Source organism: Sphaeramia orbicularis, chromosome 12, assembly GCF_902148855.1.
Source record: "Sphaeramia orbicularis chromosome 12, fSphaOr1.1, whole genome shotgun sequence".
NCBI lineage: Eukaryota > Metazoa > Chordata > Actinopteri > Kurtiformes > Apogonidae > Sphaeramia > Sphaeramia orbicularis.
In genome coordinates this window covers 50,593,291-50,615,570 of record NC_043968.1, presented here as the reverse complement: position 1 = coordinate 50,615,570, position 22,280 = coordinate 50,593,291, and the positions used below count along the sequence as shown (strand labels likewise).

At 36.1% G+C, this 22,280-nt stretch overlaps 1 protein-coding gene across 2 annotated transcripts; it reads left to right on the top strand.

Annotated features, from left to right (window-relative positions):
• Positions 1 to 7,279: 7,279 nt before the first annotated feature.
• Positions 7,280 to 21,938, top strand: LOC115430330 (keratin, type I cytoskeletal 18). Of its 2 annotated transcripts, XM_030150283.1 has the most exons (10): positions 7,280 to 7,376; positions 9,754 to 10,023; positions 10,205 to 10,330; positions 12,159 to 12,241; positions 12,941 to 13,097; positions 15,600 to 15,764; positions 17,300 to 17,425; positions 18,622 to 18,839; positions 20,037 to 20,065; positions 21,647 to 21,762. In XM_030150283.1, the coding sequence occupies exons 2-10, from the start codon at positions 9,763 to 9,765 to the stop codon at positions 21,760 to 21,762; spliced, it is 1,281 nt and encodes a 426-aa protein (XP_030006143.1). In that variant the 5' UTR covers positions 7,280 to 7,376; positions 9,754 to 9,762. The 2 variants fall into 2 exon arrangements, with proteins under 2 accessions (XP_030006143.1, XP_030006144.1); XM_030150284.1 differs by lacking the exon at positions 7,280 to 7,376 and having other exon boundaries at positions 9,763 to 10,023; positions 21,647 to 21,938.
• The last annotated feature ends 342 nt before the right edge of the window (positions 21,939 to 22,280 follow it).

Here is a 22,280-nt window from a genome sequence, read left to right as displayed (position 1 = left end):
TCCCAGAGGTGCTGCCCTTCTTCTGCTGCTACTTCCCAGATGTGCACAGGATAAGAGCCTATTCTAAGCCAAGTTTCCTTAAAAATAAAGAGTTAAAACACACACTCAAATCTACACAGGACTCTTTCCCTTTTAACTTTTCATACACTCACCAGCTACACATATAGATCTGTATCTTAAATATTACCAACCCCTCTCCCTCTGATAATGATCACACACATGTAGAATGGTCTGACGTGTTTCCGTTACACAAAAGCAACCTGCACTTAAACAGTGGGAGCAAAACCAAAAATGAAGGAGGAAAAAAAACAAAAAAGCAAAAGCAAAGAAAGGAGCGAGTGCAGGTGCTGACCTCCACAGTTGTTCACATATGTTGTTATCTGTGTGTAATTTCTCCTCTGCAGATTCTTATCTTCTTATCAGAGAGGGGCGGGTGTACTGAAGTCCGCCCATCAAACACTAAGTCGGGGCCTAAATTACATCAATCAGGATCTGGAGTGGAGTGGGACTTTGAGTCATGAAAATTGGTGAAATAATGTATCCACTTTTTACTCAGATCTAAACTTTGATGTGGCACTGTGAGAAATATAGCAGAGGTTATTAAAAAAATGTCAAAAATGTTAAACGGCTCATTTATTTTGTGTTGCTTTTAGAAACTTTAAGGTGGGTTTTCCCCCATTGTAATGCCAGATTGAAAAAAGAACCACAATGAAATGGAACAAATGTGATGTGGGTATTACTTTAGTAACTTTTTGATCATTTCTCTTACATGTGTTTTAAAACAGTCCTTAAAGCATACATTTAAATAAATCTGGCAGCATAAACCTCACACTCAAACCTTTATTGAAAGTTCTTCATTATTACTTGAATCAAGACTGGATTCCTAAAACAAACCACTGTGCAAACACCAACATTTTGTTCAGTAACTGTAATTTAAGTAGTCAGATTACAGATTTATAATATGACTGCATTGTTAAACCGGTCTACTTTTTATTATTATTTTTTAAAATTTCTGCCACAAAGATTAAATGTGCTAAAACATAAATACTTTATTAAGATGAACTGGTAAACAAATGACAAAAATGCTGAATAGATGATGTTTCCAATGTAAATGATAATGCGTCATCACACATAATACATATATACAGTACATATATTTATACAATAGATTCATAAATCTTCCACTAGTGAATGTATTATAATGTGCAGACAGTGTTTTGAAGTAGATCTGGTTGCTCTGAGACAAACATTCCTTTTGAGTACAACTCATTCTCTTATTAATTCTCAGAAATTCAGATTTTGACCCAAGTCTGTATCTTGGAAACTACAACCAACCAACATTTTGACTTAATTTTTCTTTAGTAGTGACTCAAACTTGTGTTATATGTAGTTCTTGCATATTCACTTCCTTCCCTCATTAATGGGATTAGCATTTTACAGATTTTAGCTTGTACATTTAATATTTCTTTCTGTTTTCTGTCTTTCCTGCACTTTATTTTTGTATTTGCTGCCGTCATCTGTGTAATTTCCCCCATGGTGGGATCAATAAAGTCTTATTTTATCATATCTTTCAATGCAGAATAATGGATCTGATCATCCTGCAAATATTCTTTCTTTGCATCATTTCACGCGTCTTTTAACCCTTTCATGCATGAATTACGAGAACCTTAATCAAGATGTTTTTTCCTGAGTGTTTTTATTCCTCTTTAGGCATGAAAAAAAAAACCCAAACAATGTGATTGATTTTTTTTTTTTTTTTTTAAATCAACCTGTTTTTCATGGAGTTACAAAAACATCCACTCAGCTACACCATGAATTTTATTCTTGAAGCAAAGAAAACATGTATTTAAAACCCAATATCATAAAGTGATATGAAAACAGTGAAATGAAACCATGTTTAATGCAGCTAATCTGATGTTTATCTCACATTGTAACATATTCTAGTACTAGTTAATACTCACTTCATGGAGATAATATGCAAAAAATAAATATTAACAGTTGATTTCCACTCAAGAACCAATCAAGAACAGCAAAGTTACAATAATGGTATGAATTGCATTTTATGAGATGATGCATAAGTGTCCACTGTGTTGGTTGATATGGAACTAAAACAACAAAACCCATGAATATACAAGAGTAAAGCTGCAGAGTAACTGTCCACTGGAGTGACCACTATGCATGAAAGGGTTAAAGGCTCATGCTACGAGATGACAAAAATACAGTGGACTACTATATTTTCCAATGTGGTTTTAAATAAATAATTCTCAATAGATTTTTCTCAAAGCCTTACAAAGTGACTATGGCCTGTTCATGATGACATAAACACACCATGAGAAGCTGCAGAATCGACTCATCCTGCTTTGCCTGCTCATTTGTCTGTGGTCAGATCTGTCCGTCCGTCTGTCAGCTTCTTTGTGTCGTCGAAGCCAACACGAACACGAGTGAGGCCTGCCAGTAACAGAACTGCAACAGGAAGCAATCACTTCAGGAGCAAAAGGTCTGTTGAGAGGCGTCAGTCATGTCCGTGGCCAAAGCTGCGAGGATGCAGCTCAGCGTGACGTTGCAGTCATTTTCTCTTTACAGTCTCTCTTCACCTGATCATATAGTAATTCTCAACAATGTTCTAAATTGACCAGCCCATTTCTATTTGAAGCTTTTGGTGGTGTTGTCCCAACTTTGTCTTGTGTTTGTACAACAGCTGCTGTGTCTCTACAGGAGGTAAACATACATACTATCATTTTACGCTGCTGCCTTATAAAGCAATTTTTGGCTTTTTCTCTTTTACAAAAAACAGCTATCAAAATTTGCCATCACATTGTTGCTTCATTCACACTCATTTAAGCTCATGCTTCAGGGTCAAAGTCAACATGTCCTGCCTCTGTGGTTTATTATCTTGTGTCGACTCGGCCTGTGTGACATCTTCTGGTACGGTTGTGTGCAAATGCTGCTCTGGTCACATGATCACTTGTGACAGGGGTCACGAAAGGTCAAGTGGGGTCATGAGTAGTATCCTGACATCCTGCCAGTCTAATCACCTGTTTATTTATTTAACGACCAAACACTGATCCGCAAAGACTGAAAGAAAGTGAAAGAAAGTGAAATTAAGATGAGAATGCGACCGAGGTTTTCTTTGATCACTTTTGTTATTTAATCTCTTGCTGATTTTTTTTTTTAGTTTTTCTTATACATTATTTTTTTTTAATTTTAGATCGTTGTGGAGATCCAAAACTTACAATGGATGCAACATTTAAATGTATGTGTTTTCACAAACTAATGTCATGTTACTAAATGATCTTGTCCTCTGTGTCTTCAGTTTTTACACCTTAACTCAGGATTAACATTATCTTCATGATTCAAAATATTGTCCAGTGTTTACAAGTAGAGTATTTTAACAACCTTAAAGCTATTAAGCATAAAACCACAATATAAACTATACATTAAATTGTATTTTTCAGTTCTTAATTCCAAGTAAAACTCTAACTCAGTCCAGATTAGAACTAAGGGCCAAAATCTTAAATATACATGGATAAGTGAAATCATTTGCTTAGACATAGTTGTAAAGTCACTGTATTAGTAAAGCTTGTTGGTGCCCTCTTTTGGATCATATTGGTACTAGTTTTGGGAGACACATTTCTTGTATTTACCAGCTTCAACCACAGAGTGGAGGTAGATTACAGCTGTAACAGTTGAGATCATCTATTAACAGGCACTAACAAGTACATCAGGGCCTACTAAACAGCATTGGATTATAATATTTTTATTATCAGCTGTTGCTTGGATCTTTTAATCCACAGTATTAGCTGTGTCTGTCCTCTTGAACCAATTGTAGGTCTGTGTTTGTGAAAAAACAAACATACAAAAAAACAAAAAACAAAAAAAAACTAAGCTTCTCTCTTTTTTTTTTTTTTTTTTTTTTTTTTTTTTACTGGAAATTACAGAAACAAAATGGAAAATGACTGTGTGTTTTTTAAAAATGCAAATACAGGGGTTGCAATGCTGAGAAACAGGTAGTGGATTTTATTTTTGCCTTTGAGTATGATAATATGAGGGAAAGTTCACACACATCCCTCTATGCTTCTGTATGACTTTGCATTTGAGATTATCAGAGTAAGAGTGCAAATAAAAAGTCATGGTTATATTCCTGTAGGACTGTAACTGTTCACATGGATGAGTGTGAGTTATAGTATGAGTATAGTGTTGTAGATAAGACAAGAAATTCAGAAAATGTCACCAACAAATACTTGGCAAATTAAGGAAACCAAGTTTTTAAAACACAACATGTAAAAATACACAGATGGATTAATATGGTAGGAAATTTTAGTTCTATTATGATGGTGTATTCCCAAATTTAGAAATATACAGTAATAAAAAATACATATATGATAGAGTACTTGGTTGAACTTGAACTTATTTTGCATTTGCATATAATGCATTTTGAGTCAACTACGAGGTGGTAAAATCCTCATCATCCTGATCTGTTTGAGCTGAGCCTCTCCAACCTACATCCTGTTTGCTTCGACATGCTTCAGCCAGCAGGTTTTCTTTGAGCGACTTGTTGAATATTTTATCACCAACAGGTGGAAGGAGAGTCAGGTTACAGCAAGATGACTGACAGCAGGACAGGAGGAGATCTGCACCCATCAGGGACGTTGATGAGATCTATGACAGTCTTTATGATGTATTTGATCAGAGATGCTATTATTAGGGACCGAGCCGAAAGGTAAGGCCCTCTCACACAGTGAGAGGCCTTGCCTGCAAGCAAGGCCCTATTGTTATTCGTTCGTTATGATATTATTATTATTATTCAGACACCACTTTGACCTGGATTTTGACCCCCTAAACATGCTCGAAAACTCACCAAATTTGGCACACATGTCAGGCCTGGCGAAAAATGTGATAAAATGTAAAAATTAACCCCATAGGTGCCAAAATGAGCTCTCTAGCGCCACCTACATACACAAAAATGGCCCTAGCGGCCAGTAGGAATGTCGTAGAAACATGAAACAAATGCCAAAATTTTCGTCTCATCGAGCCCGACAAATCACACGCTGACACTCATGACCTAACTCCAACAGGAAGTTCAGAACTTGCCTTTCAAAGTAAAATGCTCAAATTGCAAACTTCCAGTCGGAACGTCGTACACACACGAAACCAACGCCAAAACCTTTGTTTAATCGAGCCCAACAAATCACGCGCTGACACCTATGAGCTATCTCCAACAGGAAGTTCCCAATATGCCTTTCAAAATAAAATTTTTAAAACTAACTCCGATTACACCGTTTGTCATATTGACTTATAAATAGCACCAAAAGATAGAGTGAACCCTCCTCAAAAAAGTTACTTCGCACTTTTTCCATAACTGTCTTAGTTTTTTTTTTACAAGCCCGCAAAGTTGCGATGTTTGGAACTCATTTTTCACTTTGGAGTTTTTCCCCACATGTGACATATCTACACGTTCACAGGACTCAGGACACAGCACAATGCTCACATGCAAAAAAATTTGAGATTGGATGTACGGTCATTGATTTATAGCAATTTGTTTATTTTCATACTTTTTCGACTTTAGACTGCCATTTGACCCCCTTAACATGCTCCAAAACTCACCAAATTTACCATGTATGTCATGGCTGGTGGAGACTTTGATTAAATATCAAAATTAACCCCTTGGGTACCAAAATGGACTCTGTAGCGCCACCTATGTACTAAAAAACACACAAAATCTGCCCTAGCGGCCAGTAGGAATGTCACAGAAACATGAAACAAATGCCAAAATGTTGGTCTGATTGAGCCCAACAAATCATACACTGACACTCATGAGCTAACTCCAACAGGAAGTTGGCAATCTGCCTTTGAAAGTTACTCTACCTTTCTGCAATTACTGCTTATTCATTTCAGACTTTTGAGAAAAAACTTATACCTCAGTAAATTCCCACAAGTCTGCAGAATCCAAAAGTGCAAGAATTTTTCAGATACGACCTACGGTTATGGAATAATGGCGATTTTTTGAAAACTATGTTTAGTTTCACTTTTAACAATGACAAAGTCCCTGTAAAGCTCTTCCTGGTGCAGACCTGTAAATGTGTGTCCCTAGTGCAGTGGTTCATGTAGCTGCCTATGGAACAAGAGGACTGGGATTCAAGTCCCAGGCAATCCAATTTTTTTTTTTTCCTTTTTTTTTTTCTTTCTCCATTTTAAAACAGGTTTTACCGCATTGTATTGTGGATATTGGAAATTTTGCACACATTCAAAAGTACACGGAGTACATTTTTTTAACATAAAACCCCAATTAAGAATAATACAAAATGTCTATTGCATAACTTCTTTTCATGTTTATGACCAAACGCTCAACTGTTTGTACAATGTTTCTTCATTCAAAAGTACTCTTTCTCACAGACACACATGCTCACACAATAGGGTTTTTCCAAAATAAAAGCCTTAAATGTGGTAAATCATCACTTTTATACTCACTTATTCACACAACTTCAATTCATTTTTCAAACTGATTCTTTCTCTCACATACAAAACAAATGCACATACACACAGTAGGGTTTCCAAAATACAAGTCTCATTTTAAAGGTGATGGTGGTTTCAGCAGAGGGTCGCTGGTGTTCTGTACAGATGTAAGGAGGACAGACACTAAAGGGTGGGAACTGGTATGGGGACGGAGAGGTGTGAGTGGAGCTGTGGTGTGGACGGTCACGGGAGGGGGATCGCGGGAGAGGCGGAACGCCCGGTGCGAGGTCCCGCCCAATGCTGCTTGCAGCTTTTATTATTATTATTATTATTATTATTATTATTATTATTATTATTATTATTATTATTATTATTATAGCAATCATGGAGAAAATATGGGATAAAAACACTTAAAACTTAGAGTATGGTGAGCTGTGCTGCACCAATTCGCCTGAAACACAGTAAATAGAAACTGTTTGCTAACACATGCACATATTTACATTTTTAAGGTCATGATAGAGTTTTTGTAATAGCTCTTTGTGTGTTGTTACATGACAAAATAGAATGCAGAGGGTTAGACAGAAAACATATATGCATACATACATACATCTTAAAATGTAATCATTGGTGGAAATTAACAATTAACAAAAAAAAAAAACCTGAATTATATCAACGCTAATTCCTATCTTTCTGATTTCCCGAACACAGTCTTTAAGCAGCCACTCATTACCCTCGATGTTCTTTCTTTAGAAAACTCGGTCTACTTTTCTCAAAACTGTAGGGTGCAAAAAACACACCTCCAGCCAGAGTTGGCTCCACCCACTTCCTGTTCACCTGCATAAAAGTTCACCTGTAGCATCAGCAGTAAAGAGCGTCCTGCATTCCTTTTGATCCCACTTCAGCTCCACCTGAACAACATACAGGCAAGTAGGATGTTTTTTTTAAGAAACTGTTCTCATTTGTTAAAGCTTCATCTTACTAAAATGGATTGTTAAATTAATTTTTATGTGTCAAATTTGTTCTTTAAATAGTTTAGTGATTAGAAAATAAGAAAAAAAAGGTAAACATTGATGTATTGGTGTATAATTGAGAGTAATGCTTGTACTATTTTCTTCAAGTAACTCCATCTGTGTACTGTGTTCACTTTTGTCCTAACTTGTCAGCACAGCTATTTGTCAGCTAATGACAATATGATCTTAAAAAATGATACTAAAGTCCACTTCCTGCCTAACAAAGTCTCTCCTTGTGTTGCTGGAATTCACTCCAAATATTTTCACGATCATTTTCCCAAGCTCTATCTTTCATCTGAACAACGGCCGCCTGTCTCCTGCTGGGTCTTTTGTAGTGTTGTGGGAACGGTGTTGCAAGGATCAAGTAACACAGAGACAGAGAGGTTCCCTTGACCGCTAATCTACCATTGAAACTCCACTGAGAAACACACACTCACACACACATGGAAACGCACTCGAAGACAAAGATAACCTGTCCTGGACGTTTAACATTTAACAACAACTAGGCTGTTTACAATGAGGTACAGGATAAGCAAACCTGTTAAACTTTAATAAAATGAACAAGTATGTTAAATTAGACCATTTTATGATCAAAATAAAAAACACAAGAATAAACATGTTGAAACTAAAGCCATAGCTGTAGATTTTCATCTATTTAATAAAATATAACCAAAGAAATTACTTTTCTAACCTCTAGTTTTACATTTTATAAACCCAAAACGTGTCACTATTAGTCCCTGTTTGTTTCTGCTTTTATGAATCTGCTATTAGTACCTCCTTGAATATAAAAGATCATCTCATTATCATAGTAATAGACATTATGAGAGCATCCTCAGTCTCGGTGAGAGGCTCTTCTTTGACCCACAGTTGAGTTACAGTCATTTACATTTTGATTTTATGCTACGTTGAGTTGAAGTTGTATTTGATGGACACGCTGGAGTGTCTGCCACTGTAAAGTCAGTCATCTCTCAGACACAGATGGTAAGTCTGAATGACCACTAGCCGACCGTGTACTCATTTAAAGACTCCTTTCATCATTTTTAGTGGGTGCTTAGTGGTCTTGAATATTAGGTTCCACTTGTATTTCCATTATGGAAAATGCTAGGATAAAACACATTTGTTTAAGGGCTTCACAAGTGCTTTTCAACATCCAAATCTCAGGTAACATTAACTTTAAATTTCCACTGTAGGTCAAACAGTCTGGGTTTTGAAGTTATGGATTCTGGAAATGACATTTGTAATTCCGACAATCATCCACTCAGTCTGAGCTATAATTGATGTAACATCTGTTCTGCTCTTGCTATATTTTTCTCCTATTATGTTTTACCCATAGCTTGGACAGGTTTACCAACACATAAGAGGTGGAAGACCAATTAAAAGAAACAAGACCACAGTGTAGAAGTACTCTGTCACAAGTATTTAGCCCATATGACTGCATTTTATGTAATAGGCCAGTATTAAATAAACTGATTAAACAATGACTTTAATGCTGTAGCAGCACAAGCAGGAACCACTGTATATGTACTATGAAGGAGGAAGGAAGCAGCACAGAGAGTAAAAACTCTAATTGTATTTTCAAGTGTACAATGTGGCATATTTTACAACATACTGTATTAAAACATTCATTTTTGTTGTTGATGGTTCAGACCCACAAGTTGTTTAACACAGCAGCAATGCAGAGCCTGTTGTGCACCAAACTGACCAAACACATTTTTACAAAATAGATCTAAATATATACACCTGTTAGCCATAAGCCTGAAACTCAATACATGCTATTTTTATACTCGTTGTGCTGCTTCTGAGCTTTTTGTGCCCCTTAACACAATGAAAAAGGGAAAGAATGTTTCCCTTTTTCATTCAAGAAAGGCAGACTTGAACCACACCCACCATCAAAGGAAAATGACATCGGAAATATACTAAAGAGGAATGAAATGGCCAGAAATGGAAAATTACCCCCACTGAGGTGTTACATTAGAGTGATCTGTGTGTTTTCTAGTATGTTTTAGCACAATATTTTGTTTTGGTTGGACTAAAGATTCACATCATTTTAACAACTTTAAAACACAATTGCACTATAACTGTGTCATATTTGAATATTTAATTTATAATATATGTTTTTATGCTGTTTTACATATAAGAAAAGGAGCTTAATATGAAAGAAAAAAATACATATTATCAGCTAAAGTGGTATTAAAAATGAAACTGAAGTAAATGTACATAATTTTCCACTTCATCTTTGATGTTAATGTTGTCTAATTCCCAGTTTTTTGTCTTTTTCCTGTTCTCACAGTCTTCCATCATGACCTCCAGCATGTCAATGAGGAATTACTCTGTGGCCCGTCAGCCCTCCTTCTCCTGTCGATCCCTGATGGACACCAGCCGAGCTCGCTCACGGGCCTCTGTGTCCTTCACTGCCAGCCCACTGACCCGTTCGGCGTCAATCGGCCAGGACCTCAATGGACCAATCAGCCTCCAGCTCAATGGACTCCATGGCAACAGCACGAATGAGAAGGAAGCCATGCAGAGTCTCAACAACCGCCTGGCAAACTACCTGGACAAGGTGTGACATGTAGCACAGTACTGCACTGTTCCACTGCTGACCTGCAGCCAAATGGGCGGTGGGAGTATTAGTGTCATGCAAACCAGGAAATGATACTATTAGCAGCACGTTGAGACACTTTGATCACTTAAACCCTGATATGTGCACCTTTAAATGCTGCCTTTTCTTTGTCTTCATACAGGTGCGCACACTGGAACGCTCCAATGCAGACCTGGAGATGAAGATTAAGCAGGTGATGCTTGATCGCATTCCCAAAGGTCATGATCTGGATTCAATGATGGCTCAAGCTCATGCTGTTGAGCAAGAGGTATGCACAAAGTATTCAGATCCTTCACCTATTAGAAGCATTTAGAGACTGCTGTGAAAATGCTACACCACAAATAAAGATTATGCATTCAAAACCTGCTGTAAACATATGTATGTGTCAGCAACAGAATGGATTTAAAAAATAAAACATTAAAAATATTGCATTAACCCATAAAGACCCAAACATCCACCATTGACCAAAATAGTCTCGAATGCAACAGTTTAATACCTGTTGATCCACTAATTCTATTAATACTTGTAAATAATTGGTTTGTCATCTTTTCATGGTCATCAGATATGACCCATTTGGACGTTCAGAGGCTCCGTAGTGAACGCAGAAACACCGTCATCTTCTACAACATTAGTTCACCAGTAAAAGCCATGGAGTTGGATCAATGACAGTGGATGGAGACACTTGGTTTATGTTCAGTTGATGTTATATTTGCTGTAACAGTGACTTCTTTCAGTTTTCTCTATTTCTGATATAGTAACCTTTGAATTTATTCTGAGCTTTTATTATCAGTGAATTAAATATAGAAAAATACCTGATTTTTACTGAGGAAATGCAGAATGAAAAGAATAATATTAGAATAAATTGTGAAAAAACTTAAGAAAGGGTAAATATTAAGGAAAAATACTTTTGCGAACCATCACAAAAGTAACACTAGGTCTTTATGGGTTACAGTTGTCCACATGTTTGTGTTTTAGCATTAGATGATATGTTTGGATTCATTTTATTGCTGTTAATGTATATTTTCCAGTTTACTGCTATGGATTAAAACAGGTCAAAAATGTAAAAGTTAAACAAAAAACATTGCATATAAGAGCTGGAACAGTCAGAACAGACCCTCTGATACAGAATAAAAATCCTTCTTCATCAGAGCATGATACTAAAGACGTGTGATTCATTTCAAAAGCCAAGCGCATCATGGGATGGCATGTTGATCATGTGACAACAGCTCCCTTTTGTTACAGCAGAACAAGTGACAAAGGAAAAGGACGAGGAGAAAAAAATTAAAAGAGCAAAATAAAATAAAATAAAATATATAAGGGGGAAAGGCAAAGGAGAGGAATAAAATAAATGCATCATATTCTGCAAGTTTATCATCACTGTCCCATGAGAAGTAAATATTGTTAAACATTTAACTTTTTATAAACTCACAAAAGCTTTATAACAATGTATTTTCCATCTAATCTAATACTTTTTAACCCATTGGAGCTTTGTCTCACCACATAAAGGAAACAATTCAACCTTCAGTTTATCTCAAATCATCAAAATCCACACAGCCACTAAAATGTAGAGGAAACTGTATAATGTTTACCTCTGTGATGTAGTCAAGTAGAAGTGTGAGGAACCATAAAATGGAAAAACTTAAGTAAAGCATAGCAAATGGATAATAAGGTATTAGGCAAGTTCACTCAGACAGAAAAACTATAAAGTTTTGTGAATGCTGATAAATGAATCCCAAGGTTATGATGACTTTGGTTATTTTACATAGACAAAACAATGATGCAAATGTGAAGGAAATGCATTAGTTTATTTATCAGAAGCAGAATTTGACCTGGACGTGATCTTTGGGTTAACTTGTATAAACAGTGTTGAGCCAAAGTTAATGATTATGCTGTATTTTTTTTTACCAGGTAGAAATAGTTACAGATTCACTCTTTGTAAAACATTAGTACATGTGTTCATGTAACTTTAAGCATCAAACAAAGTTCAGACATTTAGTCAATTTGATGATTCATCACAAAACAAACTGTTAATAGTAATGCCAGGAAAAGATGTGAATGTTTCTTATGACTCCCTCGCTGGTGTAAATGTTTGTCAGGTGAGAAAGAAGACCTTGGAAAATGCTCGTCTCATGTTGGAGATTGATAATGCTAAACTGGCTGCAGATGACTTCAGAATCAAGTGAGTGATTAATGACGCAATGGAAGTGAAACAATCGAACAAGTCTCCTTTATGTTTGCTTCATTTACCTTTTGGTGTGAATTTTTGAGTTCTTTTAGACTTAATTATATCTAGTTTACAGGGGTTTATTATAACAACCACAGGCTGTAGCTGGAAAGGAAAGGAAAGGAAAGGAAAGGAAAGGAAAGGAAAGGAAAGGAAAGGAAAGGAAAGGAAAGGAAAGGAAAGGAAAGGAAAGGAAAGCTTATTCATAGAGCATATGTAAACACTGCATAAAATGGACGAATGACACGACACAGGGTAAAATATTAAAAACACTAAAAACAGAGGAAGTGAAAGCACAATTAGAAACCACAGCAATACATGCAGAAGTAGACAACAAATTAAAACTGGATGAAATGAATGTCTTAGAATAGATGCATAAATATATACATTTTTCATACATTCTGGCTTTGAGACTTCTCATATTTTTCAGAATTTTATAACTGTTTTGGCTTCAGCTTAAAAAGTTCTGATCTTCAGGAAAATGTTTCAGTAATTTCTTTCTGTATGTCTGCAGCTGCAAGATTCTTAAGTCACATTTGTGCTGAATATTATGATACTTGTTACTTCATGGATCACTTTAGTCAAATACTGTCTTTTTTGAGCTAATCCTTGACTTTCCCGTCCACATCTCTGTGTTTTCTCGGTGGTTTTCAGGTGGGAGACTGAGCTGGTCATGTGTCAGTCTGTGGAGCGAGACTGTGTGGCTCTGAAAAAGGCCAAAACCGACCATGAGCAGATTATCGCCACTCTAAGGGGAGACTTGGACAGTCTGAAAGAAGAGCTTTACTTCCTCAAGAAAAACCACGAGGAGGTCAGTTTGTCGTCTCTTTCACATTTCACTTTGCTCTCTCCATCAGTCCACATTCGCTTCATTCACGGTGACGTTCTCGGCCTTCACAAACAACAAGTGGTCTGATGTCGGACTGACCCACTTCGGCGGACTCAAGAGGTGTTTTTAGAGCCAGAGGAAAGAGAGAAACATGTAGGGAGGGGGAGAGAGGTGGTCCTCTGGTTACTACAAACAAAGAAGCAGGTAGATCTGGTTTCCTAAACCTGCTCTTTCTGTCCAGTCAGCTGATCCGAGGCATCTTGACGGTTGTCCTCTGGGGGTGAGATAAACCAAGATAAACTTACCCCTCTCACCAAACAGACACTGATGTCCCTCTTACTGTAACTAGATGTGAATAAACCAAACAAACACAGTTCTTTTGGGTACTGGAGGGCACTTAGAATGCTCTACAGGACTGGTGTGCAAAAAGTAAATAACAAACCACTCTTTGTTTTTACAGTTTCTGTGAGATCTCCCACTTTAGGCTTAAAACAGGTATAAAAAATAAAACTATAACTAGCAGTGAAAGAATAATGTGATTAACTGAAGTAAATATAAAAATGTTTTCAGCACAAACATCTCACAAAAATGCAGCAAGTTGTGAAAACATGAAATGCAGTAGATCTGGTTAAAAAAAAAATCATGTTTTTGCACAACAGGGAAACTTTAATGAATAATGATGTGCAAAACTTATTAGATTAGATGAAATTCAAAGTCTCAATTCTGTCTCTTTCAGCTTCTGTAAATCAAGACCCTGCCAATAATATAACAAAAAATACTAAAACTAAATAAGAACAATACTTAAATTGCACACATTAAACTAACTACACTGAAATCAAACTGAAAGATCTGTCTATAAATATGTTGCTGAAATTCTCTCTTAGTTTTGACACTTTGTTAAATTTGACTTTGGACCCTTCAGACTTTTTTCTCATTCAAGATAAAACCATAGATAATGTCTTTCAACAAATATACTTACATGACCCTTATGTTAATATGTTCATCCTATGTGACTCTTTGTTCATTTGTTCATCGATCCTCTGGTTGTAATAGTATTTTGGTGTCTAAACACCTCTTCCTCTGCTCTTATCTGTGAAATCTATGTCAGCTCTTTCTGCAAAAAAAGTATAGATTTGCATCTTGCTGAAATGACACCCCTGGGTGTTGACTGGGAAACTGGGAAAGTGGATCATACTGTTTTCTCCCACACATACTACTTTCACGCAGTGCTCCAAATACACTGCATTAAGTATAGAATGTAAAGGAATGAAATAGTCTACTCGTAAAATTAATGGAAAGCATGTTTGTGGATAGAATAAAGAGCATCCAAAGCAGATCACTTCATATAAAGACATACCATAACATGTGTCACAGAGAAGAGAGAGTGAAAGAAAGCCTGAGAGTATTCATGAATGCATACAGTAGTTTACTGCAGGATGGAATGTGTGTGTGAGCTGAAAAGCCAGAGGTAAACTGAGCTCTGGTCCATCAACTATTGATGAAGAGCATCTAAATAATGAAGATGGCCTCACATCCTCTCTGGTGCTGTGTGGTGTAGGATGTACAGGGACATTCGCAGTACCATATGTTGCCTGTTCAGCATATCCACAAATAACAAAACACTACATACACAAACTGTATGAATGAAGCATTAACAGTACACTGTAAAAAATGACTGCAGAATTAACACCAAAAAGTTGTAAAATTACACCATTAAAAAAACTGTAAGTGACAATACAATGCAAAGTTGTTTATTTGAAAAGATTTTTGTGTTAACGATCAAATCAAATATAGCTGTAGTTTTTACAGGAAGGAGTATGTTAACAAAACCAGATTTGTATGTAGAAATTATGTATTTCTATTGTTTTTAGAAAATAAAACTGTAAACTGAAATACAGTGTGGTGCCGTTTAAATTGCAAGACCATAATGTTGAAATAACGATGTATTTGCTTTTTTTATATATATATATAAAGTTATAAAAAAGCAAACATTTAACAATGTAACATTTTAAATTTGGAAATTAATGGACTGGTAGAGTTGGTAGAACAGCTCGTCCAATAACCAAAGGGTTGGTGGTTCGAATCCTGGCTCCGACTGTCCATATGTCAAAGTGTCCATGGAAGACACTGAACCCTAAATTGTTCCCAGTTGGACCTGGTGGCTTTGGAAAGTGCTTTGGACACCATGAAGGTGGAGAAAATGCGCTAAATAAGTGCAGTCCATTTACCATTTAAATCCAGTGTTAAATCTACATGTTTAAAATGTTAAATCTACATGTTATTCAGTAAATATGTTTACAGTTGGGTGTGTTTTTTACAGTATTGTTCTGGAAACCACAGCTGACAGTTTTTTTCTGTAAAAACAACAGGATTTTTTTTTCCAGTGTAGCAGTGACTGGTTACCATCCAGTTTCACCATGATGAGGGTCTATTCCATGACTCATATAATCATCAGAACTCCTACAATATTGTCTGCCTTTGTAGGAGCTGGAGCAGATGAAGTCTCGCATCGCCAGAGATGAGGTGAATGTGGAGGTGGACTCGGCCCGTGGACCAGAGCTGGGAACCATCCTGTCTGACCTGAGAACCCAGTATGAGGGCATCGTTAAGAGGAACAAGGAACAGGCTGAGCAGTGGTACCGCAAGAAGGTCCGTGGAGAACCCACACTGTTGCACTACAAGAGAAATGTACAGTTTATGTCAGAGCAGCACCACTTTACAATAACGATTCACAGGCAATATGGATTTATTAAATCATCAACCCAAACTAGTGCTAAACCCAGTGCTATATTTGTGGCAGTTCTCAAATTAATTTTTCTCTATATTTAACCTTTCTTAAGTAATTTATCATTGTTTAGTATAATGTTATGCTCAGTATTTTTGCATTTATAAGAAGAAATGAGGTTTTTTCCTTTATTTAATGTACTGTGATCATGTTGATGTTCATAAAAGCTCAAATTAAAGTTGAGAGTTATTATATGAAAAACAGAGAAAACTGAAGAAAAAGTGACTTTTACAGTAAAATACATAAATAACATAAACCAGTCATCTCTAACCACTGCCATTGATCCAACTCCACTGGTTTTACTGGTGAATCAATGTTGTAGAAGATGACAATGTTTCCACGTTCACTACAGAGCCTCTGAACGTCCAAATGGGTCATATCTGATGTGCATGAAAAGATGACAAACTGTATTTTACACCAATTATTTACATGTATTGATAGGAGTAGTGGATCAACAGGTATTAAACAGTTCAGATCAGGAGTTGATTTGGTCCCTGGTAGATGTTTGGGTTTTTGTGGTTTAATTAGTATATTTTGGGTTGTTAGGTTGTGAAAAGACTATTCATTGTCTTCAATGACTGCTTATTCTACAGTACTTGTGAGAGAACATACAGAAAAAGCATTTATGCTTCAAATGGTTCCATTGTCATCATTTATAACTGTGTAATTACTGAAAACAGAAAAAAGAAAGTTACAATCTGGTAACCCCAACATCAACGTTTTAGTTTGTAATTGTAAAATTTTCTATAAATATTTGTAAAATTCATAGCCATTATAATGGAAAGACTCATTGAGATCAAGAATCTGCTTTACAGATACAGCAAAGTTGGATACATAAATACATTCACACAGTCTGTCCTTTACATTAAAGTTAAGCTACAAAATCCAGGTAAAGCCAGTTTATTGAGATAAGATATGCCTTTACTAGTCCCACAGGGGGGAATTCCAATTTATTATTACTCTTGAGTAGTTTATTTATACATAGCGTTTCCTACACAAAGCCAATTCAGTATGTTTTACATAAATGAAATGAACATCCAAAGGGAAATAAAAACAAAGTAGGCTACTTAAACAATAAAATGCCAAAACACTAAAAAATATAATTAGAAGAGAGTACAACCTATATAAAATCATAACATAAAAGAACTAACGTAAGAACATAACATCTAAATGCTACTTTTCCCGAAAGTAAAATCAGAAAATACATAATGTGTCCAACAAAATAGAAAAATAAGTCATAAATCAAGCTACATCCAGAGGTGTCGAAATCCACAATGACTTTACATTTAAAGAGACCAGATTAACATTAACTGTACAAAGCTTTACATGTAAACCTCTTCCTTAACAAGTAAAGAGGAGTAAAAATATGAAACTGTGCTTTAATATGTGTCATGTTTAGCTGGAGACGGTGCAGAATGAGGTGAAGCAGAGCAACGAGGCTCTGAGAGGAGCCCAGAGCGAGCTGACCGAGAGGCAGCGCTTCCTGCAGACACTGGAGGTGGAGCTGGAGAGTCTGCACAAACAGGTGAGAAACTACATCTGCAGAGACACAGCATTACCGCTTAAAAGCTAACACAGATGCAGAAGATAATCATTTCCTTCTTTGTACACATGTTAAAGTTACTGTGAAATACTGAAGGATCATAAGAGGGTCCTCATGTTCATTTAATGTGGTGGAATGAAACCAAATATTTTCACTCAAATCCTTGAAGGGTCCATTTTATGCAACTTAATCTTTTTACAAATATATCATTATTTTACAGAACATGATGATCTAGATGAAAATACCCAGATAAAATAGTTTTGAAATGAACCTAAGTATGTTTTTGGATGCAGAACTTTTACTTGTAGTGTAATATTTCACCTAAAAACTAAAGAGTGAAATAAGATGTGCTTCTAAATGGATGTTTAATCTCCTCTAAAAGCCTCACCTATCTTTACTTTGGAAAGTAATTGTGTGAGAGATAATTGTACAGTTGTGGCAATGTCAACACAATTCAATAACCATTAAGCACTTTAACTACTGTGGCAGTGGTTGTAAAAACATTGATATCTAGTCACAAAGACGACGTGGATTATAATACTGCCTTAAAAAAAAAAAATTCTGTTTATACAAGGATTTGTTAAATAGGTCCAGAAAATCCTCACAGATCTTCAGATTCACTTCAAATGTCACAGTATTTTCAGTGGAACATTCACCTTCTTGTGTATCAAATGGTTTATGTGAAAAAATCAGGCTGTTTTGTGTTTTGTAATCCTGTGTTGATAGTAAACATGCTCTCCCACGCTGATAAGTCATGCAAGAATGAACTGGAATCAGTTGCTAAATTGTTTGGTGGTGAGATGTATTATCATGTCTGAGCGGCAAATGTTTTTCATGCCAAGGCCTTGTCAGTTCACTAATATTTGTTGATAAAGATTTGGGAAGTAATTTCAGAGTCAGGCGATGTTTTTGAGGTTTGATGTCTTCTGGCAGGCAGATTCAGAAGAAACAGGAGGAGGTAAAGCTTTTATAGCAGCCGATCTGAAGCATCATGTTACTGCACACTGATAACAGTACAGTGAGTACAGTGCAGCCACTATGACACAAAATTAGGAACAGGCCTCTATATTCAGACCTAAAAGGCTCTTCATAGTGGGAAACATCAAATACACAAATGGTAAAATGAGACCCAGGTATGTAAATATGACAGGTCAGTTCTGTGACTGTTCTCTGCTCAGATCGCAGCTCTGGAGGGGAACCAGGCCGAGACGGGTCAGAAGTACTCGTCTGAGATGGAGCGACTGCAGGCCACTCTGAACCAGCTGGAGGAAGACCTCTCCCAGCTCAGACTGGAGATGCAACGCACCAAGACTGACTACGAGCAGCTCCTCCGCATCAAACAGAACCTGGAGATGGAGATCGCCACCTACAGGCGCCTGCTGGAGGGCGAGGAAACGTGAGTTTTCAATAAGAAATAAGTCAGATAACAAGCATTTCAAAGGGATACAAACGTAAAAGGAACAAGGATATCAAGATTCTATTATTAATTATTACCTGAACCTAGAAAAACACAACTCTCTACAAAAGCAGAGAAGACAAGTGGTGCCAGGCACAACAAACCCCACCCCTCGAATGTAATTGTAGCTTATTTTGGCATCGATCCAGCTGATGGCATCATGTCTATACATGTGCTGATGTCAGCATATCAATTGCCTCTATATATGTGCCAAGTTTGAAGTAAACTGAAACCAAATTGATGCTTTTATAAACATTTGAAATTTTGCCCATTATAAGTATCTTGGGAAAAAAAAAAGATTTTAAAAATTCATAAAAAATTTGAAGTTGGACCTGCTTTTCCCAAAATTTAGTGACATCTATTCTGAGTCCCTGGCAATCTATAAACCCAATTTGGTATGAATTCAACTAATAGTTTTGCTGCTAAAGTGTTAACAAACAAACAAACAAACAAGCAAACCGAACCAAAAACAATACCCCTTGCCTCCTTTTTGGGGGGTGGGGTAAAAATTCTCATCTGAAATGGTCAGTTGTAACTTTCTAGTCCAACTATGACCTGATGTGCCCCACATAGGTCTTCACGTACAAATATATGGTACGATGATGCATTAGTATTGGTGTTACCCGCAATTATGCAGCCAGAGTTATTTAGACCTGATATACCAGTTTGAAAAAGGTGGGTTTTGAGGTGGGATTTAACATATATATCTGATAGACCCTAAAAAATGCACGGGACGGTTATTTATCTGGTGTGAAATAAGAAACTGCTGTGTAAAAATGCAACATTTTCCAACAGTGAAACCATTTTTTTCAGCATTCATTGATGAAATGAATACTGGTTTAAAAAAAAAAAAAAGAAATTCTGTGAGAATAAATTGTATCATTGTCAAATGTCATTTTCTGTATCATCATATTGATTTTCTAACTCAATGGCGATTCACAGCTTTACTTTAATATCAATAACATTCCAAATTTTATCCCATGACCTTCAGAAATTAGACAAATAAGTAAATAATCAAACTTTTCTTCCACCAAAATGCACTGAGAATGGAAAGGACACTGATTCTTTTAAGTGTGGGCTGAAGATGTTGATCTAGTATCAATGACACACATATAACTTTAATATTTTCTCCCTCAGAGTCAAAGAAGTTCCACCTCCACCAAAGAGTAAGTTCCTGGATTTCACTCATTCTTGAATTCAACTCATTAACCCATAAAGACCCAAACAGCCACCAGCGACCAAAAACATCTACTGATCTGAACTGTTTACCAACTTTAGAGCCATTAATACTATTTATCCATGTCAATAATTGGTGTAAATACAGTTTTTCATCTTTTCATGGTCATCAGATATGACCCTTTTGGATGTTTGGAGGCTCTGTAGTTACCGTGGAAACACTGTCATCTTCTACAACATTGATTCACTAGTAAAACCCATGGAGTTGGATCAGTGACAGTGGATGGAGACACTTGGTTTATGTTCAGTTATTGATATTTTGGCTGAAAAAGCCACTTTTTATTCAGTTTTCTCTGTTTTGATATAAGAACCTTTGAATTAACTCTCAGTTTTCATGAACATCTAAATTAAATATGGGAAATTAAATATAGGAAAATACATGATTTACAGTGAAAAATGCAAAATACAGAGGATAATGTTATAATAAATGTTGATAAATCACTTAAGAAAGGCTAAATGAAGAGAATAAATAAATGTGGGAACGGACACAAAAGTAGCACTGGGTCTTTATGGGTTAAAGACGGAACATCAATGAATAACTGAATGATATTCACACTGACACACTCATTCATTCAGAAGATGAGTTATGATCACATAGAGTGACACACCTGTTCACATATTTTTTTTAACGGTTGTTGTATTATAGACAAACATTATAAGGATTGCGATGTGAGTTTACAGCAGTGTTATAGTGAGACCAACAGACACAGTAATAACAGTCTCATGAACCTCGACACAACGTAAAAGGCTCTTGTAGCAACAAACACGGGCGTGAAATCATTTAACCCCGTGTTGTAACTGTGTCTTAATCCCTTCGACTCCCACTGGTGGATTAACAGACTGCAAGATGTTTTGTAAATGTGCATCTGCCTCATAAATCTTAGATCAACACGGAATCAAAGACGGAGACACCTTCAGGAATCTTTTGTACGGCAACAAAGTCAAACAAATTAACCTGTAAAGTAGAGGTTTTTATACGAACTGCACATAATCCTAAACCTCATGTTGTCGAGACACGTCTGTTCATTCAACACAGTTTGTACATGTACAGGTTCGACCTTCAGGAGGAATTAAACCCTGACTTAATAATAACTGTACAGTAAATACCACTCAAAACACTTTCAGATGAAAAGGCATGTTATTCACCACTGACTTAAGAGTATTATAAGCTTGAAAAGATCCATTTTATCTCATCTGATATGTCCTTTTTATGTATATTTTATTATCTCTTCTCATTCGAGCTCTTAATCTTACCTTGTCTTCTTCTCTTGTTACGTTGCTAAGTTGTCTTGTACAATTTGTCTCCTGATTTGAACAAAAACATCAAAGTCTCATTATCTGAATTCTAATCTTGTCCGTCATTTCATACCCTATTACCAAATTCTTTCACCTTCTGTTCTTAAAATTAAACATTTATCATTGTCTCTAATGTTATCTCATCTTTTTTACTGTACGTATTTTTCATATAATACCCTATCTTTTATATTATTGTCTGTTTTCCTTCATTGCAGAGGAGCCTGACGTTCGCACCAGGAAGATCGTGAAGGTGGTGACTCAGACTATGATCAACGGTAAAGTGGTGGATGAGTCCAGCGAGGTGGAGCAGATAGAGGAGACCAAAAAGTAAAACAATAATGAAGGGGAGTCAGAAATGTAAAGCAGAGAATAATGAGTGGAGTATCTGAAAAAACAGATGTAGAAAAGAGAAAGAAATGAAAGAAATATTGCTGTTGTATATTCATTCATTCATTCATTTATTTGTTTTGAGCAGGAGAAAAAAACTAAACTTTTTATGTATACAAGGAACTGATATCAGAGCAAATACATTAATAAATAAAGGTGATCAAGACAAAATAGCAATTGCCATGTACACTAGTAATAACAAAATAAATTCAATATGTACTGCTCAAAAAGGAGTGGGAAGAAGAAAACTTAACTTAAATCCCACCCCCATCTCACATGAATAATACACGCAAGGTATGGTATAAGCATTTTGTTTTAAATATTACCTTTTTGGGGAAATACTCAACAAAATATTCTATGTTTTCAGAGAAATGTAATCCCATTGTGGGTTTGTTGTCCTCATTTTGCTTTTTTCTGTTACTAAAAGGGAGAAAACAAGTCTAGCTAACCAAATAAATGCAT

Coding starts and splice junctions, on each gene's coding strand:
- LOC115430330 (XM_030150284.1), top strand. CDS start 9,763: ATGACCTCCAGCATGTCAATGAGGAATTACTCTGTGGCCCGTCAGCCC. Junction 10,331..12,158: donor CTCATGCTGTTGAGCAAGAG/GTATGCACAAAG, acceptor AATGTTTGTCAG/GTGAGAAAGAAGACCTTGGA. Junction 13,098..15,599: donor TCAAGAAAAACCACGAGGAG/GTCAGTTTGTCG, acceptor CTGCCTTTGTAG/GAGCTGGAGCAGATGAAGTC.